The sequence below is a fragment of the Apteryx mantelli genome, chromosome 15 (genome assembly GCF_036417845.1).
Source record: "Apteryx mantelli isolate bAptMan1 chromosome 15, bAptMan1.hap1, whole genome shotgun sequence".
In the NCBI taxonomy this organism is placed as follows: Eukaryota; Metazoa; Chordata; class Aves; order Apterygiformes; family Apterygidae; genus Apteryx; species Apteryx mantelli.
This window is the reverse complement of record NC_089992.1, coordinates 4,124,673-4,149,350: the sequence shown is the minus strand read 5'-3', so window position 1 is coordinate 4,149,350 and position 24,678 is coordinate 4,124,673. Positions and strand designations below refer to the sequence as shown.

The following is a 24,678-nucleotide window of genomic DNA, read 5'->3' as shown; positions in this document are numbered from 1 at the left end:
CTGCTTCTCTTCCACCCTTCAGCACCTCCCAGCTCAACTTTTATCATTGTACTGAGCTTCTGCGAAGGTGAGCACCTGTAAAAGAACTACCTGGTTTACATGGGCAGACAGACTCTCCCCCTCATGGCAAGAAACTGGTTCATTTTCAGCAGCAGTCACAAGAGGAGCAACATCTGTTCAGTAACCGTATTGCACAAGAGCAATTCCTTTAGTCAGCCCGATATTGCAAATGCTGAAGGAATTTGGTTCCATAGTACCTCTACTCACAGGACCTCCGTTTAGCATTTTTTAAGTCATTTGGACTCCATCATACTAATAAGATCTCTCTGGATTTCACATCTGCTCTCTTGCCTTCTCCACGTTTCACCTTTGGGAGATCCTTCCCCATTCCTCCACCTCGCTGCACAGTGCTGGGGAGAGGGCTCCTCCACACCACCCGGCATGTGGTGCTCCCCCGACCTTCGTTAAGAAACCAATTTCCAATCAGCCTTCTGGGCCGCGGTTCAGAAAGGCTGTCAGAGAATTGCAAGTTTGTCCCTGCAGAGCCCTTTGCTTCCATTTCAATTTGTTCGCTCTTTGATACCCACTGGGAATGAAATCAGACAACGCTGATTATTTTTTGCAAATTCTGCCTGTAGCTTTTCTGTCACCTAACTGGTGGGGAGGGGACGTTTCTTAGGTTCAGTCTGAGAAAAGGCCTCTTCTGGCAGAAAATTCGGTTCTCCCTCTCGCTCCTGAAAACAAGTCTTTTCCTGCCTCTCTTCGCTTCAGCCCTGACGGTGGAATTTTAATTGAAGTGACTGGGTAAGGAGGGGAGGGAAGGTGTGGTTTGGCTATAGGACATGGTGTCAGGACCTCTTACGCTCTAAACCTTGCCCTGACAGTACCTCCTTCTGTGCCCCGGGGATAACCCTGTGTGCTGTGGGGAGAGCTGCTGCTCCGCAGAGGGCGGACGGAGCATGGGAAAGGTTTGCAAAGCGCTTTGATGCCGAAATACAAAATTCTAGACCTGGGGTAACAGTTCCCTCAATGCACTGGGAAATCAGGTTCCTCCAAGTTTTCCTGCGAGCAAGGTCAAAACCACAGTCCTTCAAGCTTACTCAGGAATGACAGTCAGTCTAAAATTAACTTGAAAATAATTTCTCACCCTCTTGTGAAAGAGGCCACAAAAAGCCTAAATGCATCTTCAAAGCCTAAACAGATCTTCAGCGAGAAAGAAGCATTCCCCAGAGAAAAGAGCAAGTACAGACCCGTGTTCACAAGACTCAGATGCCAGGGCCTGGGCAGGACAGCGTTGTTGCTCTCGAGGGACAGAGATTCAGTGGTGGAACATGCCATGGATCTGTCCCAAGTAGGGAAGCAGGGGAGATGCAACCACGACCAACCGTCCCCTGCTTCGATGCGTACTTGCAGAGCACTGAATGCCCTGCACTGTGCTGGAGGTGGGCACGGTGCGCCTGTGTGCATGTGTGTGCATACCCGTGCACACACAGGTGGAGGGGCTTCGAAGTCTCCACCGCTTACCGTTTCATCCCCGAAGCACACGATTTGTTGTTAGGCACTCCTCCACGCACCTTTTGCCACACTCGGCTCCTACGTGTCAATATTTAACCATGTAAGGAGCAGGAAAGACCAACTTTTGTAGCCCCAAAAAGCAAAAGAGAACAAGGGCTTAATGGGAAGCTAGGCCTGTCCCTCTCATGTTCTTCCTTCATCCCATATCTCATGGCAATTCAATGAAAAGTTGTTTTTCCACCCAAACTCTACCTTGAGTCAAAAAGCCAGCGGTGACAGCATCAGAATGCTATTTGGGAATGGAAGGGAGGAATTGTCAGCTAGCTTTGGTGGGGTGAAAACAAAACAAAAAAAAACAAGTCAGGAGATGGCAAATCTTAAAATGACTGAAAGTCAAAGGAGACAAACACCAGAGATTCAGAACATATTGGGATTTTGTCAGCTTACAGAGCTTCCTCTCTCCTTTCACTCCTTCCCCTAAATTTCAAAAGATGAGTGTGCATTTCTGGGCAGGACTGGTTTCAGCAGAAGTCTCTTTGTGAAATCACCATGAGAATATGCACAGGAGAAAAATTATGTGCGGGAAGAGTGGGGGAGAAAGACAGGGAGAAAGTAACCCAGAGGCCACAATAAAGTTCAGGCACTTTAGGAAGTCAGGGTTTGGGTTTTTTTTTTTCCACTAGTTAAATGCTCTGTGAAGGATGGGGGTCCCTGCTGCGTGGGGCTCTGCGCTGGTGCACACACTGTAAGCGTTGAAAGCCAGGTCTCTCTCTGGAGCACAAATTCTGCGCATTTTTCCCCAGAGAAAGTTCTATTGTCTTATAGTCACATTGCCAAATTCGGACATTTAATTCGGTTGCCAGAGTGTGAAACGGAAGGATTCCAGGCCTGCTTTTAAAGGGAAAGCCTCCAGCTACCACCACCATCCCGCAGTGAACGCCAGCTTTGTGCAGCGTAGGACATAGCACAGCTCCCTATCCTCAAAAGGAAAGAGAGGCAACATATAAACAACATATCGCTGTCCATCCCCGCTTCGCGGCTCGCATACCTCAAGCGGCAACCAGGGCGAACAGTCTGCGGCACCTCAGCAGATGTATAGCCACGCAGCTATAAAAGAGAGTCTTTGTGCTGGCTGAACAGAAACAAGGCATTTTCTGTAAGGGAGACGCTCGAGCACCTAGCGGGATAAAGGGGGTTACGCATTGCACACTTCCTCCGCACCGCGAATCGAGAGGGGAGATGGCCCAAAGCAGGCGCCGGGGGCCGCGGAGCCTGACCCCCTCCCGGCTGCGGAGCCGGCCGGGATCCGGAGGGAGCCGCGGAACAGCTCCGCGGAGGATTACATTACGGTCACCTTCTATCTCCCTCGCTTGCAGCTCCCCTATTTAAAGCCGGGCGGTTTTCAGAAATTTGAGCAGACGCGCGATTCAGCGGGGACCTGCCTCTGCGGCAGCCGCCACACAAGGGACCACCCCAAACGCTCCCCCGTCGCAACCCCGACCTCCAGACAAAGCCCTTTCGTCCGAAAGCTTAGGCCCACCACTCTTATTTTTACATTTTGAAACATCCTTTTCACCTTCACCCTAGTTTCCAGTTCTGAAACAAGGCTAATTCTTTAAGGCTGCAGGAGCTATGGTGTTATTTTTGGCCTAGGCTAGATAAGAAACCACGTGGACAGTTTCTCCTCAGAACAAGCACACATAACAGTGACGATACCATCAGCAAACTTCAGGATTTGGCTAAACACATTATTCCGCAGGATCGGAGGTGGCTCAGCTTCCAGTTGCCCGGCCTCACCAGGACACAGGAACAAGGCAGAGGAAAGCGCAGTTGCAAAAGGAGGCTTTCTAGCGATCAGCTCTCACAGTGATTATAGCACGCGTTTCAGCTCTACAGAGCGAGAGAGGGGAGAAAAAAGATTATTTGGAAAAGTCAAAGAGCAATTGCTCTGCCCAAAACCTGGAAAAGCCACAGCTCGCAAACATTCCCAGCGGGTACCAACAACATGACCTCCGCGCTGGGATAGGGGAGGGAAAGCCCTGCTGCCTTACAGAAGATTAAACCTGCTTTGGTCGCTCAGATTTTATTTTTTTAAGTAAAGTTCCCCTTGGCCAAAGATATCAGGAAGCGTCTTTACCAGAAGAAGGATATAAAACCAAACATGCCAGTCAAGTTAGAGGTGAACTGGAGTCATCTGTGATAAGGTTAAACAAAAGTCTCTCTTTTGGCAGGACAACAAGGCTGTGCTTGCAAGGGAAGGATGTGCTTGCTGACCTGGACAAGGAATGCGAGAGGTGTATGTTCGAGAGTCACTATAGTCAGACAAGACTGTTTTCAGTGAAGCATCTGATCTGAAGGGTGTATGAAACCATTAAAAAAATTATATTGTGAGCAAAACCAGGCCAGGCATTTAACCCGTTCTGCACCCATACAGGGGATTGTAGGAGAAAAAGATTTAGGAAAAATTCAGACCTAAAATACCGACAGTTCCCCAGCCGGTATTTATGTAGAATTACACAAAATATTAAGTATCAACACCCACTTACTAAGAACTTTCTTAGTCCTCACTAAGGACAAGAACGTTCCCTGTACACAAAGATGCCGAGAAGGGAACTGTTGTCTCCTGTGCAAACGTTTTCCCTTTCTCTGTAAGATAGTAACGCAGACTGAAAAGTACAGTTACAAAGGATTAACGCAGCTCAGATAATGCAAACTAGCACTCGTTCCTGCATTCCTCACTAATACAGCGGTGACATAACTAGCCAAAACATTTAGCTTTAATTCAAATAAGGTTCAAAGAAGTTACTGCCAAGTAAGTAAACCCACTGAAGGCCTAGGAGCACAAGAACCTTCGTTAATATTGCGCTATTCTCAGAGCACTATTCTAACCAGTTCCCCCCATTTAAGGTGGCAAATACGAACATGAGCAGGCAACAAGTTTTCACGAACAAGCTTGTGCTTGCCTTTCAAGCAGCACACTGACACAAGGTCTGAGCACGGCCAAGAGGACAGTGGGCTCAGAAGCAGCATCCGAACGCCAGGTACCTCCTCAGAAAGGCCCAGGCAGTCTGAAGGTAGAAGAATTTGCTAGTAACATGCTTCGCTTTTTATTGCGGCAGAAGGAGGAAGAGTGTAAAGACGACAGTTGCACTTCGGGACTCCAAGCAACTTCTTACTACCATTTCCCTGCTTTCTCGCGAAATAGAGTCCAAACCAAGGGCTGCCGTTTATAACACTGCTAATCCTAACCTCTGTCTAAGAACCTGTGCTTAATCCACAGAGTGCCGGATGCCTCCGAAGAGCGCGTCCAAGTACAAAAACACAGCGCTCCGCTGGAGCTCCTCTGAGCCAGGCAGCAGGGGGAATTAAGCCCCGAGCCTCGGACGGAGTTTAGATCCGGTGGGCACGACCCTACCTGTGCTCTCTTCGTTACGCAAGAGCACGTTGTGCCTCTTCCTAAACCTCCTTCCAAGCTAACGGCGCTAAAGCACTCGCTCTCGGAGCCTCGTCTTGCAGCTCTGCGTAAGCACTGGGGGCCTCCATCCTGTACTGACACGTGCTCTCAACTAGAAATCAGAACGGACTCTAAATTAAGCATTTTACTTTACCCCAGCAACACTGCCAGAACGGCAGACCTGGCACGCGGTCTGCCCTCGGCAGCCTCACCTACACCGCAGCAGCGCAGTCGTGGAACCAGAGGCTCGGTCGCTGCGCGGCGCCGGCGTAACAGCGCTACGGAGACGGCAAACTCGCCTCCAAGCGGGAAACCTGCCGGGTGCTTACTCGGAAAAGAGAGCTCGCCGTAGCGGCTATGCTGTTATCAGCAGCACTCCACATCAGTAAACACTGCCGTGTGGACACAGTGTAAGTGAATAAACAGATATTTCCAATTAAAAAAATCTTAAAAAACACTTTGGGTCACTAATAGCAATTTAAATTAGATACAGGCCTTTGACTATTTTATGTAAGTTGGGCCAGTACCAAACAAGTTACAAGTAACTGGCAGCAAGTTAAACGGGTTCTCAAGAACTGCACTCATAAAAATCAGTCACAACCTTTACTTTATTATTGGAGTAATACTTTAAAACTGCTTAAAATTAATCTAAAAGAATCACTGACAACTAACTTGCTTTCACTGAGGGCATCAGCAGAAACCCACTTTTATGTAAGAAACAAACCAGACGTAACTAGAACTAAACTTTCACTTCTGTAAGGGCCTGAATACACTTTAAGCCTCATGATTAAAAAAAAAAAAAAAAAAAGGCAAAAAACAAAAAACAACAGTTAGTTCCCCAAACCCTTCCAATTAGGTTCCCAACTTCCTTGTGACACATAAAGGTCATTTTGTTCTAGGCACGCAGGAGGATAATCCTCGCCCTTCAGGCAATCAGGGTTTCTGGCAAGATTTTAAGAGGTCTCCAGCTGATAACCATGAAAGTTCACACCGCCAGGAGTCCAGATAAGCTTTTAACACAGGAAATTAGCGCTAAAACGTTTCAAGCATTTTAAGGATCAATTAGGGATGGTGTAACAGTCCGGTAAAGTAGAGCTAAGTTCTTTTCTCCAAATCAGATGATTTTAGAACATGAAACAACAACAGGAGCAGCAGTTCTTCAGCAGGGAGGTTTCTACAGGAAATGAGGTTAGACAGATTGTGGACAACTAATCCTCCCGACAACGCAGGGTACGTACTGCAGTCAGGTCACACGAAGACTCACCCTCACCAGAGGCATCAGAGAGCAGGGCAGAGTCCTGAGCCAAAGCGCTACCTTTCTGCTGCACGGACCTGGCATTGCTGGGTGTCATCTTGCATCCTCCCTGCTCGGCGTCATCCACGTACCCATGGTTATCCCACCGCAGTCTAAAAGCCGAGTTCCCTACTGACACACCTAAGTGCACTTGAGCGCAATGCACGGGAAGACTCACACGCTCAATTTCCATCATTAATTTGCAGCTGCAAGCTATAAAAATGAAACACGGCCATGCACTGAATTCACCCTTGCCTTGTCAGCACAGGGAGACCACACAGTCCATCGAGGACAGAGACTTTAGAAGGAGGCAACAGGGAAGCAGAAAAGGAATTGGCAGTTCCTGGACTGCGGTGACGGATCACCTGGTTTTAACAGCTATTTCCAATAGAAGTTCCCCCTCTGCTCTGTAGAAAAAGAAAGCAAGAAGGTTAGGAATACTTACTGGGAAGGTGCTACCAGACCAGTGACAGCAAACATGGCGAATCAGCAAAATTTATTTGACAGGTCACAGATGCATCCTTACAGACTGCCCTAAGACGCTCTCGGCCAAGAGACCAAAGGGATCTGTTTATAGAGCAGCTATTTCGGGGCTGTGTCAAGGCAGTGTTAGCCACTGTGTACCATTTTCCCATGACAACTTCCCCAAAGCATTAATAACAGCCCTCATAGCTGATTAATGCTATACGCTCCTGCATGGCTGGCTATCCTGGAGTACTAAGTAGCTAAAACTAATGTCTACAATAACTCTGAATAATTATTTGGGTTCCTTAAATCTAAGGTTAAAAAATGAGGTTTTATATTAAATGATTCATATGAAAGTAAAAATAGATATGGCATCAATATCCATCATATCCGTCCATTTAAAAGACGCACCTTTTGCTTCTTCACTGTAATAATTCAATTGATTTTACTAAAAAATCCAAACAGGTCCCAAAACTATACTCCAAGTACAATACAACTAGCATTGAAAGCACTGATGCTGGATGTGTTCCTACCATCCCTTCTGCGACCTCAGCTAGTTTATATTAAGCCCCTTCCCCACATCAGCACTTCATTTTTATTTCCCATTGTGAAACAAGTCTGGCTTTTCTCTCCCTTGCTTACAGGCTCTGACACATCCATGCTGCTGGTGCTCTAAGCTACTCATAAAACTTGGTTTTAGTAGACTGCAGAGAGAAAAGCAGAGCTTCTCCCCAGATTTGCACTAAAAAGCCCCCCAAAACAAAATACCCCCACCACACCCAAGTCACAACTACCCTTAACACACAGGCCAGCTAGGAGAGCGCCAGCTGAAGACTCTTCAGGTCCATTTTTAGCCGAGAAGGACAATCATTTTTTTACAGTCTAGCCGCTTGGGACATGTGATAGAGATTTTGTTTATACAGAGGTAGCCATGAAGTGGTTTATTCCCCCCACTCCATCCTGGTCTTTCATACACAGAGACAAGCATTAAATAAAATGAAGAAGGAAACTGGCCAACACAAAGTTTGCTCAGACATATTTGACCCTTGGGGATAACTGACTGCACAGATATCACTGGTTTTTAAATTGACCAGATTCTGAATTTAACTGTGTCCTTTTCACATCTCCTATCAGGTGGAGCTTACCTATGGCACACAGTGCACAGCTTTGTGATCACAGTATAAACTCATCTGAAAACTCCTCAGAGAAAAAGGAAAGATTTCCTCCGATACTATGTCCCACAGCCAACAAGCTGTAAAGCAAGCCAGTACCTTACAAAAGAGCAATGGCTCTCCCATCGGTTCAGAGGAGAAAAATGCTGCATTGGAGAGCTGCTGCTCTCAGACCTGACCCCCTCCTGCTATCCCCACGGCTCTTCAAAGGAACAAACCGAAACACTCAAAGATCTTCCCCCTGCGTGCCCTAAGGAAGAACCTGGGATGATGGGGTACGTCACTAGAGCTCTTTATCCCGCCACGCAATGAAGGATTAGCCTTTGCTGATTTGCCCTCCCGACGACAGCTAATCCTGATAGCTCCTAAGCTCAACAGACTACACAGATCCTAATTTCTAACAGAATGACTGCATTTCAAGAAAACAATAAGAAAGGATGATCCTGTTTGCTGGATCCATGGCTGAAGCTTCCTTAGACTCTCCACTGCACCATCGAACTCCTCATTTGAACAGCCCAAAGCTTAGGCATTGCAATAAGTCTTCCAGCTAACTAGGAACAGATTAACTGTCTATCTGCACGCAAAAACTGGGTCAGTCTCAAACCGTATCTATAGTCTATGGAGACATTTGTAAGCACAAATCATACAGTCTTCCCCTTTTATGAGCAGTGTCAGCAGAAAGTCACTGAGACCCAGACTCGGGTAACTTTGGTACAACTCTCAGAGCTATATACAACAAAGTGGTTCTCGATTTCTACAACAAACAAAAAGCCTCTACCAACCTGAGTTCAGAAGTCACTAAGAAATGGCTTACCAGGGTCAGGTCAGTTTTCCCCCTTTAAAATATTTGTTTCTCAAATATTTAAATATTTGCTGAAGTGAAAGAGCTTGATCAGGACTTGGGTGCAGATCTGAGATCTCTGTCTGCTGTTCCAAATCCTCCTCACCCACACCTTGGTTTGACGAGCCCAAATTGCAGAGTTCTCCTTTGCTCTCTCCTTTGACCTCTCTGCCCTCCTTCTGCGCAAACATTGCTACTAAAATTAGACCACAGTGGCCATACCACACCGCCTCCCCCACTACAGTCGCAAACTTCCTGCCACATCAGTCAGGCGTTTTAGACTTGCACTCCGAGGCCCATGCATCGCCCTCCCTGTCCAGACAACGCTTTTGTCTCTTCTTGCCTGTGTGTCCTCTGGTAAAGTACCATTCCTGATTACCTTCACAATCCTCAGTCTCCATTCATATGCTCCCCCAGAATGAACAGCCACCGATTTCCAGCTCATTCTGAAGCCAAATAGACATCTCTGAAGTGTTTTAAAGATAAACCTTAACGCTTAAGAAAAGTCTATTTATAAACATCCATCAAAAAACACCGTGCATGCTTATATCCTCTCTCTCTCTCACACATGCAGTCCGTATTGTAGGCTTCTTGAATCTAAAGATGCAATGGGTTACGCACACATGGCAAGATATAAACGTCTGTTGCTGTCAGTGTTTGCCAAGTTCCTCTGTTCTGACTTTAAAAAAACCCTACAAGCTCTGAAGCTGGAACAGTGCATATGTCAGAGCGCCTGATTTCAGAAATGCCGAATTCTAGCTGGATGCTCCTACCACGAACACATGTCAAGTCTGGCATTTGCTCCCTCGAGTCTAAGGCAAAGGTTCACAGAGCAAGAGCAGCAAAAGGCCACAGTCCACCCCTGCTGCCCAGAGCAGACCACTGAGGACAGGGGTGCTTCGGAGCCCCCTGCCAAGCCCCCTGCTCACGCACCCGACCCTGCCCCACCACAACCTGCAGAAGACTCGTGGGCAAAGTCACTGCTCCATCTGCTAGCGTCAGACTGTAGCCAGCTAGAAACAGGCTGAATCTCATTTTAAGTTAATGAAGGAAGTCTCTTTTCCAGAGGGTAAAGCAAGGAAACTGGTGGTTAGCAGCACACACATAGTGAATTTGTCCCCAGTATTTTAGTTCTTCTGATCAATTACTATAGGATTTCTTTTTTCTTTTTTTGACTTCTATCTTGCAAAAAAAAAACAGACTTCAGTTTTACCCATGGGAAAGTCCATTCCAGAAACAGTATGTTCTGGCACTACCAATGTACTTGGAGGATAAAATGTGCACTTTAAGGGCTTTCCTAACTTCAGTTCATTTCAGAGTAGCAATTATCTTCAATTACTCCAGATGAAAGACCACACAAAATGCCAATTCAAATCCCCCCTTCTCCCAGAAGCCCCCCATTAGCCATAGCCACCACAGTCCTATTTTTCCCCTAGCCAACGTCCAAAAGGTTGGACCTCCTCTTCTGGGATGCCCACGTTTCCTGATGCAATCTCTCCCTCGCTGTCACAGCTTCTTTTATGTTTATATTAAAAAAATCCTACCTCACTTTGAGGATTTAAAGAGCATTTGTTGCTGGTTTGGAAGAAAGCACTTCTCCCTACACACACACACACACACGCACACTTGTTGCTTTTTACCGACTTTCTCCAACCACCTTGATCAGAACAGAAGGAAAAACAGACAAAACATCTGGGCATTTGCATAGCTAGTTAGAGGAAGCATAAAGCTACTCCTCTAGATTCTGTCTTGGTAGCCATCTCTACTCTGCTGTAGGAAACAAAGTGGTTAGGATCACCTGAAAGCAGTACATCTCAGAAGGGTTTTATTACTACAAAAATGAATAGGATATGTACCAACAGTGCTCTGATTTCTAGAAGCTACAAAGAGTTTGTATAAAAATTACCAGGATTCTTCGGAGAATCCAATGCTCCCAAAGCAACGCTCCATATTAAAACAATATTAAGCAGTAGCTGCAAAACAGTATCAAACAATATTAAGCTACCGAATGATGGCTTCATAATTCACATGCATTTAAAGGAAATACTAGACCTAAAATGAAAACTGGGGTCAACAATACATTGGGACTGTTGAAACTACAAATGAGACTGCTGCGTCTGCGTCAGACTGAATAACCAAGACGGTGCATGGCACAACACTGCAGTACATCAGAAAGCAAACTAGCAAGTCTCCATGATCCAGGCAGAGACAAACTGAAAATCTGCTGCGGGGAGGAGATGAGAGGAGCAAGATTTAAACATGTAAATCGCTTTTGAGGAAAAACACCCAGCAGTGTGTGCCGTTAAGTCCGAAAGACCGATAGTCACTAAAAATGCACTAACAGCCTAACAAGCTCCTAACAAGTTCAGTACGAGCCTTTTCTCCTCTTCAAGAGAAAGGGTTGTGCTCATCATCACTTTACATAAACAGTCAAGCTCCCATCTGTAAACTTCAAATATTTCACAGCTCTCTTATTTAGGAAATTATTCTCCCAGTTTGCTACAAAAAATCCATTGCTTTGGCTACTCCACCCTGTTGATGGCTGAGTTTTAGAGCTATTTGTCAAGCACCAGCGACAGTCCCAGTTTTGTTTATACAATGATGGTAAAGCTTGCCATAAATAACTTAAAATTTAAGAGGTATGTCTCATCTGTGACTCACTCAAACTGTTTTAAGCTTGGTAATGGCTACAAGCCTAGTCACAGGAGCCGAAAATCCATCACGGGCTGCAAACTGCTCCTGAAGAAGCAGCCTGGGCGCTCCAGAGGTAACACCTCAGATTTCACTTAGCTTGAGATCGTCTGTTCAGGCTTGCACATACTTTTGTTGCATCTTTCTTTTCCGGGGTAAGATGGAACAAAGTCCGAAGAAGCATGGTGTCAATTCTTGTAATATATTAACTGAAAAGTTATGACAGCAGGAAGAGCATGAATGAATCTTTAGAAGGCTCGAAGTGAACAATAACCTGTGCCACTGATGAAGTGGTCTAAGAGGCCCCACAGAGAGCAATAAAGTGACAGAAACGCAGCGGGGGGAAGGGTTTTGAGACAGACTGCTGAGAGCAGAAAAAGGACACAGAGCCTGGAGTGGTGACGCGCTGGGGCACACCACCAGGGAAAGTGCCAGGGAAGATGAGCAGCACAGAAGAGACTTTGTGCGATCCTACAAACCAGAGAAAGGGGGCAGTGACAGTCACGGAGAGGAGTAAAATGACTCCTGGCAGCCAGCCCTCAGCAAGAACAGTGCAGGAAAAACAGGCCCAAAGTGAGGTCCGGCAGGGTTCTCCATGCCCGAGGTGCTAGGAATGGAAAACAAAGAGCTTGGGGCGACCGCAGTCAAAGATTTGAGCTCGTCACTTGTCCTGCGATTTGAGAATCTTCAGACTAGGAAGTGCAGGAAGCCATCACGAGGTCCGACTTGTTTGGGTTTGGTTTTCTGAGGCCAGGCGCGTCTGCTGAGCCTTGTGCTGCAGAAAGGGAACCAGGCACAGGGATCCTGAAGAACGTGGTGACTGTGCCCCAGAAGACCACAAGCAGACAAACTTCCTGCTCCTTCAGAAGCTCACTGAAATACAACACTTTGCACTTCAGTTACAGCGGCCCGTTACTTGTCATTCACATAAAGGACATGGAAAATGTAGCTTTTGCACCGAACTTTCCTAACACAGCCGTTATGACAGCTGCGTTATTTCACACAGCCACTGCTTTACCTTAAATAAAATGCCAGGCGCATTTAATCTAGTTGTCTGGGCAGTGAGAGGAAAAGATCAAAAGTGAAAAGATGACAGTTTTTTTTAAATCGAAAAGCCTCAACGAAACAGAAGTGGAACTATTCCTTAAAGAATTATTATTCTGTCATCACTGAAACTCTCTTCCCTCTCAGAAACAGCCGAGCCTTAACATCTCACACTAGCGGGTTACTTCTGAACGTCTTAAGTTTTAATCACTTCCCACACACCAATTTTAAGTAATGCATGGCACTCAGAAGAATCCAACAATCTGGATAATTTAACAGAAGCTGATCAAACAATATTGATTTTGAGAAAAAGCCCTAATTCTCTCCGCATTCCTATTGCAGTTGGGTGCTATCTTTAGCTATTTCAAGCTAAAACTTGATCATCTTGAAATGAGTAGGTCTTTGCCAGCTTCAGTAGGACCAACATGTTGACCTTCAGTAATTTTTTAAATACCAACTGAAAGTTGGTGCAACTTAGCAGCAGAAAATTTTCACTCTAGACATTCTAAAAGAACTGGGGGAAAAAAAATCACCGACACCTCCTTATGAAGGTCTAACCACGATGCTGGCAATGTGGAAACTAATCCCAAGTCCATAAGCAGAGAATGTGGAGAGCCACTGCTAGACCAGAAAGTCTTTATGTACAAAAAATATGAATAAATTAGTGTGTCTGGAAAACTCCTTCCCCTTCCTCAGAGGCTTTCCCCTCACCGAACTGGAAATTGAAACTAAGCTGCAGCTTTTGGGGGCAGAGAATCTGACAAACTTGACAAGAGTTCAACACAAATCTTTGCCAGTGAACGAGTGAGTCAGCAGCAGTGTCAGTCGTCATCCGTGACCACAGTTCCTCTATCACTTGAGTAAAAGAATCCCACTCTTTACCAGACCTTGTAAAATGAGAAATCATTAGTTGTATACCAGCCATAAACATTTGGGTAAAAAATAAACTGTTCACTCTCTCTTCCTCCCTCAACTTCTGTCTTATTTCTGAGGGATAACACAAGCATTTTCCCTGGTACTAGAGGAGAAATTGCAGCTCAGGTCCAACAGGCGTTTTCGATCAGACACCCTGTAGACACCCCAGACTCGCATCCCAGAGCCCAGCACATTGCAGGCAGGAGAAACCCTCCCTTGCCCGTGGGGCCCCTCCAGAACTTAGCAAGGTGGGGGAACGGCCGGCTGCCGGCACCCGACAGGGGGAGGAAGCGCAGGTAGGACGAAGCCCTGCCGAAAGCAGGCTGTGGGCTCCTCTGGTTTTCCTGAGGATGCCAAATCTGCCGTCAGACCTGCGTGGGCAGACTCTGAGTTTCGGGGCAAGAGCAGTGGCTTGTCTCTGCTGACGTCAAGGGTAGGCCTGGAGAGGCCACCGTGGGCCTGGCTCCCGGGGAGCCCCCGCAGCAGCTCCCTCGCACGGCAGGTGGGGGCTGAACATGCCGCAGTAGTGCCAGCTGCTGCGAAGGTGAACACCTCTGCAACGGCTGCAGCGTGGCCAAGGCTAAAGCTGCCACTGCTAGAGGAAACATCTGTCCACCTTGCACATATCAACTGCAGCAAGAAGCAAAGCAACTGTATCAGCTATTTTCCAGGCTGATAGCACCACATGCCTCGTTAAAAAAGACAAGAGAGGCCTGGACACTCAATATGTTAGTCAAAGCTGCAGGGACTTGTGGCCATTTTGATTTAATCTTACTGCCCCTCTGCCTAAATAAACTTTTCCATTATGAGTAATGAATATTCCTCCTCCCACCTCCAATGTGCCTAATGTGAAAGGTCAGATCCCACGTCCCTCCTTACTGTTGCATTTCCATATTTGTGTAGGTCTCTCCCAGGGCGACACTTGCGAGAAACAGCAGCCTAGAAACTGTGTAGTTAAGACCAGAAAGTTGCAAAGGGAGGCTGGCACTGGAGCAACTGCTGCATCTACAGTACAACAGCAGTCCCCTGCCGTCAACCTCTCCAGCCCTCTCCTCCACCTCCCCAGAAACATGCACCTCATTCTCCACCTTCTCGTCCTTACCTCGTAAGACCATACACACTGCACTCCTGCAAACCTCCGCACGCATCTCCCCACTTCCACGTCCTCGTGGGTGGTGTACATCTCGCGCAGGCACTCGCCAATGTGAGGCACCATCCTCCGCAGCACTTCCCGGCTCATGATCACACCTGGTCCCCCCATGCAGAAGTTCTCACCCGGTTCCAGCGCCAGCTTCCCCATCTCTTCCGTGGTGCCGAGGCCAGTCTGCCCGAGAAAGAGGGGCTCACTGCTGTTCAAACTCCTGAGGAAGTTCTCCAGTTTGTCCCCTTTGATGTAAACATCATCATCAGCTCTCATAAACCATTCATATTTGTCCAAGTAGTGGTCATGCATGTATTTGAGCATCATAAAAGATTTCTTCTGGGGTGGGTAAGAGTCATCTACACCTGGAAGCGGCACGATGGGGATAGGAATAGAGGTGTCCGAACCCTCACTGGAGAAGAATTCAACTTTACCAGGAATGGTTTTCGACCAGGTTCTAGATTTAAAAAGACAATAACAATATAGATTAGCTAAATATGCAAACCCAGGCAGGTAGAGAATGCTAAACAACAGAGGTAACTTGAACTGCATCTCATCTGCTTTACAAATTTTCTTTTTAAACTTCTTTAAGGGTTATTCTTTTCCATACAAACAAGGACAACCATATTGCACACAAGGCAAACGGTAAAACGCAAAAAACCTGACATGACAAGCGTCCAAATATCATTTTTGTAGTTGTAACTGATAGCAAATTACTTCAACAGCAGTAGGTCAGTGGTGGCGGGCAGGATTTCTTAAGCAAACTAAGTACTGATCTAACAGTTATTGGTCATAAGATACATAGGAAAGCCAAACACAGGCAAACAGTTCACGTACAACTCGATTTAATGTCTCAAAAGCTTCGCTGCAAGTTTTTCAGCACCTTACCCACCTCCCATTTCCCCCCAGTTCCCCAAAAGCTCAAAATGTACATTCAGAAGCACTGACTTCCAAGAAGTAAATCGACGGCAAATTTCACAGGAACTTGTCAAGAACCGGTATCCTGCGGGAAAGCCGTCAGGCAGCAGCTTTTCTAGACGCTGCGCAGAGAAGGAGGCAGGGCTCCGACAGAAGCAAAATGCTGCTCTTTGTCTGCGCCAGCCTGGGAAGCCCAGAGCAGGGGAGAAAGAGCAACCTCCGGTCGCTCTGCCCCTTCCAGCACGAGACTAACGGGAAGGCAGTCCTGGGACAGTCCTGCAAAACCAGCATCGGCACCCAGCTTTCCTCACGCTTCAGTCTGGATTTTAGTGAAGAGGAACAATCACGCCTTGGAGGGGGGAAAAAAAAAAAAAAGCTCCGATAAAGGTATGCCTTGAGGAGCCTACAGTTCTTTGCAGACACACAGCAAAAAAAGACTAAAATAACAGGAGAGGGAAGAGGCCAAATGGGATAAAAAGCACAAAAAGTGCAACAGCCACCACCTGAGCTGAGAGCAGACGGGGATAAAGAGCTGCTCTCACGAGACTATTGCCAGAGCAGATGTACGCAAAGAGGATTTCTGAATGTACGGCAAGGACTAAAACCACTTTTAAGCACAACGTGCACTCCTCCTTCAGAAACAGCACCGCTTTGTGTTAAAATTCTTTCGATGTGGCTCTTCGCCCTAGCAGGCATGCCTGATTTCCCAGTACAGGTGACAAGGCCTGGGGGGCCAGGGGGCTGAAGGAACGGCAGGCATGCCCAACACCGGGACCCTCCTAGGACCCCTTTTTGTGCTAAGCAACACAGCGATGACAGCTGCTCCACACCTTTCATGCTGCTCCCTACCAAATCCAGTCCATTTGCACAGGAAAACCGAATCATTTCTATTGCGAAAACAGACATAGGATGACTCCTCCTTAAGGCAGACTGAAGGAAACTTGGTCTCCGCCAGGGAGGGTTTTCAATCATGTAAGCATTATAACCTTACCCTAAAGATTATGAATTTCAAGCTTTCAGTACAGGTTCCTCCAAATTCTACCTGGGAGAAGCAGACTTTATGTATCCTGCATAGAAAGACACAGAAAACTGTTCTAATTGGTAACTCGATAGGTTTTGCTCCTTTTTGCATATGGGGAGAATATTTTCTAGTTATGTTTGGTGACTTTGTTCACAATACAATCTGCATTCAAAGCCCCGTGTGAAAAGAGTCTTGAGGTAAAGAACGCAGTATTCCTTGAACACATCACTCTTACTTTTACCAGGTTATTTCTTAACATAAGGTTCTTGCCAAAAGTAGAAGAGATTCTGGGCCATACAAACTATTCGAGATCTACAAAATTAGCTACCATACAAAGCCTGAAATTTTAAAACATTTTCAGAAGAATTAAACCAGATGGTCCATCAGGAAATACAACGGTATTTAATTAACATCAACTTCAATATCAACATCTCGACACCTTAACAGTAACACACTTTAATTCAGCTTTGTGTAATGAATATGGTCAAATTACTTTAAAAGCTTTGTCTTCTCAATTTCTTACTCTCATGGGTAGTGTTTCATAGGAAAAGTTTAGATCCTGACTTCCCCAAAGAGCACACAGTGAAGTCAATGGAAACACTCCTGCTGACTTCAGAAGAAAGGTGATGAGGCCTTTAATCACCAGTGATGTAATTAAAGCACAGTATTACTGGTTATAAAGTTACATCCTGTCAAAGCATGGCAAACTTAAGTTTTAAAAGGAGACAGATGCTCATATCTTGAACTTTCTGTAACTATTAAGAAAGTTTCTTTGCTAGTTTTCTGATAGCCACAATCTGCAGACAAATCATCTGTTTTTGAACGAAGAGACTACACAGCAAATTGCTTTTCCTGTATCAATTCCTGGTATTTTCTAAAGGAGATAACTCAATCTAAGTTTAAAAACCTTCTTCATTAAAAAGCAGGTTCTTCATACATTCAAATTTTAATCTCATAGAAAAAATGGTTAGCAGAAGCTACTGAGAACTGCAGTTCATCTTGTCCACCGTGATCAGGTCCCAGCTTGGGTTCAGATGGAACCAGCACACTTTCCAGACAATCGTCAGATGAAGTTATAAAATTAGGTCTTACAGAAACATCTGCTTATTGACTTTTGTCTTCAAAAGCAAGCAATAAATTTTCAGACTTGGCGTTGATATCTTTGAAACCTCTGCCTTTGTAAGGATGATGAGCTATGTACAGTGCAGGATATCTTCTGTATTTTCTCCTTCCAAGCTTTAGCTCCTTTCTGGACCCTTTAGTAATGGCTTTCAACTCTGCTATACCACCACCACTTCTCTTGGTTCTCAGTTTAAATTTACCCCCTGCTCTCTACCCAAGTTCCCTCACATCAGGACCCCCTGAAGTATTGTCAAGACAGAGTTCCCATTCAATGGACATGCAGCAACAGCTACGGACTTGCATAAACCCCGGTAGATTTGATTTCCAGCCCTTGTATAGGATTAAACCGCTTGGCTCAAAGCCAGTTTGGCCCAATCTTTTCTTGAATCTGGGCCATCTTTAAGTTTCACACTGAAACAGGAGTAAACCAGACAAACATCCCTGCATATGTGGAGGACACAATGCACATAGGAAGACTATGCCCATCCGATAATCAGCTTCTAAGGATCAGTGTGCAACTTGTGTCAGTACCACGATATTACTGCAGCCTCACGATGTCACGCTGGCCTTCCCTCAGCACGGATTGACTAAGCCTTTGCTCATTTCCTGCGATAATGCAATTTCTAGGATGAGAAGACTTGCTGTGTAATTAGTTACTGTGGCTTCGAGCATATGTTTGAACTCAGACAGATGAAACGTGTTCCCACACCGAAAAATTCCATGAGAGTCTTTGTCAACGCAAGCACTGCTCAGTGGAGGCTAAAACAATGGAAGTCTCCATGTGCTGCTCCGTATGTCTAAACCATAGCTCACCACTTCACGCATCCCCTTTTTAGGGAAAGAATACAAAAAGAACAATTTGTTCAGGAAACATATTTATTGCACCTTGCAAACGAACCCAAAACACAGATTGTAAGATCAACTATAAATACATTTTTCAGACACCAGCTATCACCAGAATTAAGGACTGGCAAATGCACGGATGAATTCTGATCAAAGCTACTTTTAACATTTTTATCTGATGTTGTGAGGAATCAAACCTGGCTCAGTCACAAGTGATTTTGCAGATCGATGTGTTAACAGCTACATTTCTTGCCAGTCCTCCAATCTTTGGTTCAGTTTACTGTGCCTGATCTCTGGTTATGGGTAGCAATCTGACCTGTTCAGCTCCTTAGACACAGAGCTTTTTCCTCAATATCTGTTACCTCTGTGGCGCAACAGCACTGACTCCCATGTGCTGATACTGCCTTCCAGTCAAGACTTATCTAACGTAAGATTTGCAGAATGTAGCCTTATGTTTGATAATAAAAAACAAATGAAAATATTTTCAGAGAAACCTGACACTCTTCCCTCCCACACAACTCCCCTGTCATACTCATTTGTTCAAAGGAAATGCGGTCACAACATTTCTGTCACCCGAATCCTGTATTTACTATTACAGAGATCATCGTTATTGCAGTAATCTCTGGTGGCCTTACCCAGCTTAGAGCCCCTTTGCTCGACTCTGTCCAGAGAGAAATATCAGGTTCTGAGTAAAACCGATACATGTACTGAATCGGTCATTTAAAAAACCAAGCGACAGAACTGCTCTGACAGATCCCGACCTCACCTTCTCTGTGTAACCTGAATCTACTCATTTAAATAGGAGGATGGGCACGAATCCGGATTGCAGGGCTCTCCGTTACCTGCATTAGGAGCAGCGCTGAAAACACGCACGATGTTGGGTGACCTGGTTTCTCTCAGTGCAAGCTGGTATTGCCAAGGGAATTAAGGCACAATTTAAACCCACAGATACACATAAAAAGTTAGGTAAGACTTCCTTAGAAGAAAGGCTTTTAACAGAGGAGGTTAGGATTGCTCCAGTGTTGTTGGCTAACAAGTCAGTTTTATTATCCGTTAACTGTTCTTGCAGTCAAATCTTGCACGATTTCCTACGTGCACCCTGACCTGAGCAAGTCACTAGCATGCTGCTTAGGTGTAAAAATTTTTGCACAACTATTACAGGTATTTACATGACACAAGTCGCATTCCCATTTCGTGTGGGTAAAAAAGTATGGACAAAGAGCTAAAAGTGACCGCTAGAGTTACTAAATGTTGTCATAAGTCATTTCTTCATTTAAAAGAAATAAAAAAGCATAGCGTGGAGCAGGGGGGAGCACAAATCAGGAATGTTTTCTTATCTTCAGTTTCCACAGCGTTTATTATTTGCTTGTATTACCTTGCCTTGTTATCAGCTCTGCAGACTCAGCAAAAGCATAGTAAGCTACATTATGCAGACAGTGCTCCCTTTGTAGAGGCCCAAATTAGAGAGGATTAGAAAAAAGGTATTTTAGTTTTGTCCATACAGCTTGGGAACCTCCCTTAGACGAGACCAGAAAAACCATTTAAAGTTTTGAAAAAACAGTCATCTTGTATAATTATGCTGAAGAAAATCACAATTTGTGAATAATTCAGGAAAATAACGGACCTAGAAGAGTGATTTCTTGAACACACGGTTCAGCTGAACTTCATGTTGAATGAGGGCTAGTTTTGCACAACTGTTCTTCTAAGTCACCGGTTCCACCGTTCCCACAAGCGCTTGCTACAGAGGAAGTGATCAAACACAGCTCGGCCAGGAGAGCTGAGCACAGGAACCAGGACACCTGCTCCTGCTCGGGGTACTGCAGACCACCCCCTGAGAGGTCAAACAGGCTATTTTTTTAAATTTACAGACATTTTTAAAAGATCATAACTTGCCAGTTAAAATCTGCATTGCAGAGTTCAGATTTTGAAGGGAAGTTCCTTTTAACTTTTTGCAGGACAGCTTGATATCTAGCTTTCACAGAAAACCCAAGCTGCTTCTACAGCTCCTTAAAGCCTTTTGAATTAAACTCTTCCAACTTAAAGAGATGCCAGTCTTCAGTCCCTGTGTCCACAGGGAAGATGGATATGCAAGACTGCATCTGTAGGCACACAGGTATTCTGTGGGTCAGACGGAGATTGAGGCTCAAGTGCCCCACGGGTTAAGCCATATGGTTATTTTGGGATATGCAGGCGACTTAATTTCTCCTTAGCCCCTGTGATGGTGTGCTCCTTTCCCCCATGCATCAGTGCTAGTCGCTCCCAATGAATTTGTTTCACACTGTTCCATAAACATTCTTGGAAATTTTAGGTAACTGTTATACTGCTCAGAAAGCCTCAGGATGTCATATGCCTGCAAGATGATACACGACCAGGACAAAAAGAATTTTTACTATTGCAATGTCGGGTTTTGTATTGCTATTGGCAATTTGAGTAAAATGTTTATAAAGCTGCTAGGATGTTCAAAGTCACTTCACATGGCCTTTTCCCCAAGAGATAAGAGTGCACACTCTGCAGTCTATCTTACTACCGTGCTAGCAACCAGAAGGACCAACCATGAAGAATACCACCCAATAACCTAGACCTAGGATCCGAATTTAAAAGAAAGCCTGAACAAAAATGTGTTTTGTATTATACTTCTGCAGCAGTTAGTGTGGGCTTAGACAGATGATACAAACTCCTTTAGACCCCAAATCCTTCTGGCTGCCTTTCACTTAAGCTTTTCCAAGTACTCAGGTATTTAGATTCCATTGCAGTCTGCTTCCTATAAGCCACCATGAACAGTGTGACAGCATGTTCAAAACAGAGGCTCCCGAAAGGCAGCCTCCTGCCCTGTGCTTAAGAGGGGGAAGATTTAGCACAAGCACTGGAATCACTATGTAATACTACAAAACGGCATCTCTCTCGTCTCCACGGCGCTTCTAGGTGCAGGTGACGGTCCCAAACCAAGAATATTGTGGCTATGCAACTGCAGAGACACACTGCAATGGACAGGGCAGACGTGGTCTCAAAGGCCAACCTCTGCCCTTCGCCAGCATCTGATGTCTATCCATTAGTTGCATTCACACTAGCTTCTTTCCAAGTTTCCCAGGAAATCCAGTTGCTATGCAAAAAATATGGGTTAACTGACTGATATTTCTGTTCCTAAGACACAGCGGACTTAAATCTTCTGGGAGACTGTTTGTTCCTCTCCTCTCCTTCCGGTAGTTCTTTCAGAACTCTCCTCAACTCCAAAACCATTAGCACGTATCGTTGCACTTTCCCTGAACCCTACCCATACCTTAACTCCTTCCTGCACGGTTCTTTTTCTGCCCGTGATTTGACGTCCCTTGAGGCGACACTGCACCTCCTGCTGCTGTATCTCTCTGGCCTTCTAGAAGGGCAGCTCTGCCAACCTGGCTGTCAGACGGAGTAACTGCCAAGGCTACGACTCTGCCCTCCGACAACCTGTAGATCCCAAACTTACTCTCTTCTCAGGAAATACAAAAGCACAGCTGTTTCAGAGCATCACGTCTCCTGAAAATTCAGTAGGCCCATTTCCCTTGCAGGGGTCATTTTGCTCATGATTGATTTTACGGAAGTGTATTGCTTCCCTTCTTGTTAGACCGTATCTGGATTCACAGCAGCAAGGATCAGCGAATGTTTTCCGTTCAGGTCCCTTTCAGCTGTGCCTGTAAAAGCCCTTTTAACCACAGCAATTTGGAGGTAGTCGCCCTCTGAATCCCTAATTCCTTTCCCTGCTCTGGCTAATGTGCTATCAAGGCTCTACACACCCGCCACCCCGGGAATGCCTTGCTAGCAGCTTCCCATCTTACTTGCTGTGCCAGCAATTCAGCTCACCAGGATGCTTTGTCAATGTAGTAATCCCAGCAATTGTCTACTTGAGTACTTCATGGCAATCAAAAGCCATTTAAGATTTCAGGTTTGCCTTCCTTCCTCCTTCCTTCCTCTCCCACCCCCCCCAAATGTATTCCTGTCACCGGGACATTAGCTTGTTTCTTTTAGCAACAGCAGGCAGAAAAATGCATTTAGGCCTCCCGCAATGTTAAGAGGTCTCATTATTCGTCCCTTCGGAGAGCTGACAACATCTCTAGAGGTTAAACCAAAATAGAAGCGCAGTAAAAAGTGATATTCGTCCCTCCTTCCAAGACAGAACTGTATTCCATTAGTTGGATTTGCTAAGTTGCCTCTTTAACCATTTTTTCTTCTTGCCCAGCTATTACAGATCTGGTCCTGTAAAGCCAGCTCTCCTAAAGCACAGGACTATTTAGCAAGCATTGCCAAAATAAAGGATTACAGTCCTTCCCAGCTCAGTTACCACGAAGTGAAAAGGCTACATACACTAACCCCCGTCTCTGGACAATATCGGGACAAATTTCTTTTCTGGAATTCCTGACAGAAGATATGATGAACGCTGGACAACTATTTGGCTATAAAACCTGTTAGCGATGTCCCGGTGTGGCTCAAGCCTTTCTGTATGTAAATGTAAATTACACGGCTCTTAAGATTTGCAATCCAAAATACTCCATCCCACATGTCAAAGAAAAATATATAACCCTGAAGAAACAGATTCTTTTGCCCAGTTCAAAGCATCAATCATACACCCTCTGTAACTTAATTACAGGTCTACTGCTGAATTCTAATGAGGTAGGGAAGGAATTAAGCTTTCCTTAAGACTGTCTTTAGTGGGCAATACGCTTAAGATTTCCCAGATTAAGCAATTTTACTGCACTCAGTGCTGCTGTAAAGAAAAGTAGTACCCTCTTCTAATAAGGGGGCTGCGGAAGAGGAGGGAGAAGGGAAAAGAGATGGTCTTTGTCCTGTGTGGTTCTGCCGCCCTGTTCTTACCGGCCAAAAGGACCAAACATTTCCTAACCTGGGAAGGGAGGAGGATGGAGCAGGGTTTGCTTTATGGCAGAATAAAGCGGATTTTTTTTTTTTTACAGAAGGATCTGCCTCTGAGCTCCCAGCTGCTCACCCGCCAGCCCTCACCCCCCAGCGTTAAATGGGAACTCGGATAGATCCACGCTGACATTTCAGTTCTTAACTCTTCCAGATTACCAAAGCGCGCCTTTCGACACAGCCTCCCCGCACCGGCCGTTGGCTGCACCGCTGAAGCAATAAGCGCGATTTAGCAGAGCGGGGGATTTCTCCAAAGCCGCAGATCAGGCGCTCACAAAGGACGATTGCTCTGGCGTCGCAGAGACTCGGCACCCAAGTTTCATCGAGGCGTCGCGGATGCCGCGCGACGGCCGGCGGCTACGCGGTGGGCTGCAGCGAGCGGCACGCGGCCGAGCACCGGGACCCAAAACCGGTCCTCAGGCAATAAACGCGCAGCTGGGAGATGCCAGCGCCCGTGCCGGCTTCCCTGGCTAGGAGCGAAGAGCATTTTATCGCATTGACTTTCACCGCTCCAGCTGCCGCCCTACCTGGCCCGGCTGCGGCGGCAGAGGGACGAGGGCTGGTTTGATCCTTTGTTCCCAGGCACGTTTGCTGGGTCTCATTGCTAAGCACATGTCTGCAAGTTGGCACAGTTTTTCCCCCCCATCCTAGGAGTTACAGCAAACTTTTTTTTTTTTTAAATGATGATGATGATGCTACCGGTTCTCTTTAGAAGCAGCTGAGCGCTGCCGCACCGTAACGCCGCCACACGTCCGAACCAGAGGAACGGGGGGGAACCCTCAAATGCTTGCGAGCCCCCCCCCGGCAGTCCCGTCCCGTCCCGGCGAGCCCCCCCCGGCGGGCGGCGCCCCCTCACGCAGCCGCCCGCCGCCCCCGACCGGGCGGCCGGACCGTTACGCCGCGACCGTTGCGGCTCCGAATTCAAACGCGGCCGGCGGCGCCGCCGCCACAGAACCGCCCCCCGCCGCACCGCACCGCGCCGCGCCGCGGCTCCCACCTGTCAGGCGGGACCCCCCCTCCCCGGCCCGCTCCCCGCCGCCCCCCCGGGACCCCGCTCACCGGTGGGCGGCCACGGCGCGGCTCCGCAGGTACTTCTGCGCCGTCATGACCCCCACGAAGAGGAAGCTCTGGGCCGGCGGGCCGGGGCGGCGCGGCGGCGGCGCGGCGGCAGCGGCGGCGGCGGCGGCGGGCGGCGGGCGGCAGCCCTGCGGGCGGGCTCGGCGGGGCCGCGCCGCCGCCGCCAGCTCGGAGGCGCGGGGCAGGACGAGGCGCGAGGCGAGCACGAAGCCCAGCACCAGCCCCAGGAGGACGCTGAGCCAGGCGCGGCGGCCGCGGCCCGCCAT

The 24,678-nt window shown here is 46.7% G+C and overlaps 1 protein-coding gene across 1 annotated transcript in view; it reads right to left on the bottom strand.

Annotated features, from left to right (window-relative positions):
* CHSY1 (chondroitin sulfate synthase 1) overlaps positions 1–24,678 on the bottom strand; it is an 80,526-nt gene extending 55,848 nt beyond the window's left edge. The window contains exons 1-2 of the mRNA XM_067305524.1: positions 24,395–24,678; positions 14,494–14,989 (exon numbers count right to left, since the gene is read on the bottom strand). Coding sequence (XP_067161625.1) covers positions 14,494–14,989; positions 24,395–24,678 — 780 coding nt within the window. The remainder of the gene's footprint in view (positions 1–14,493; positions 14,990–24,394) is intronic.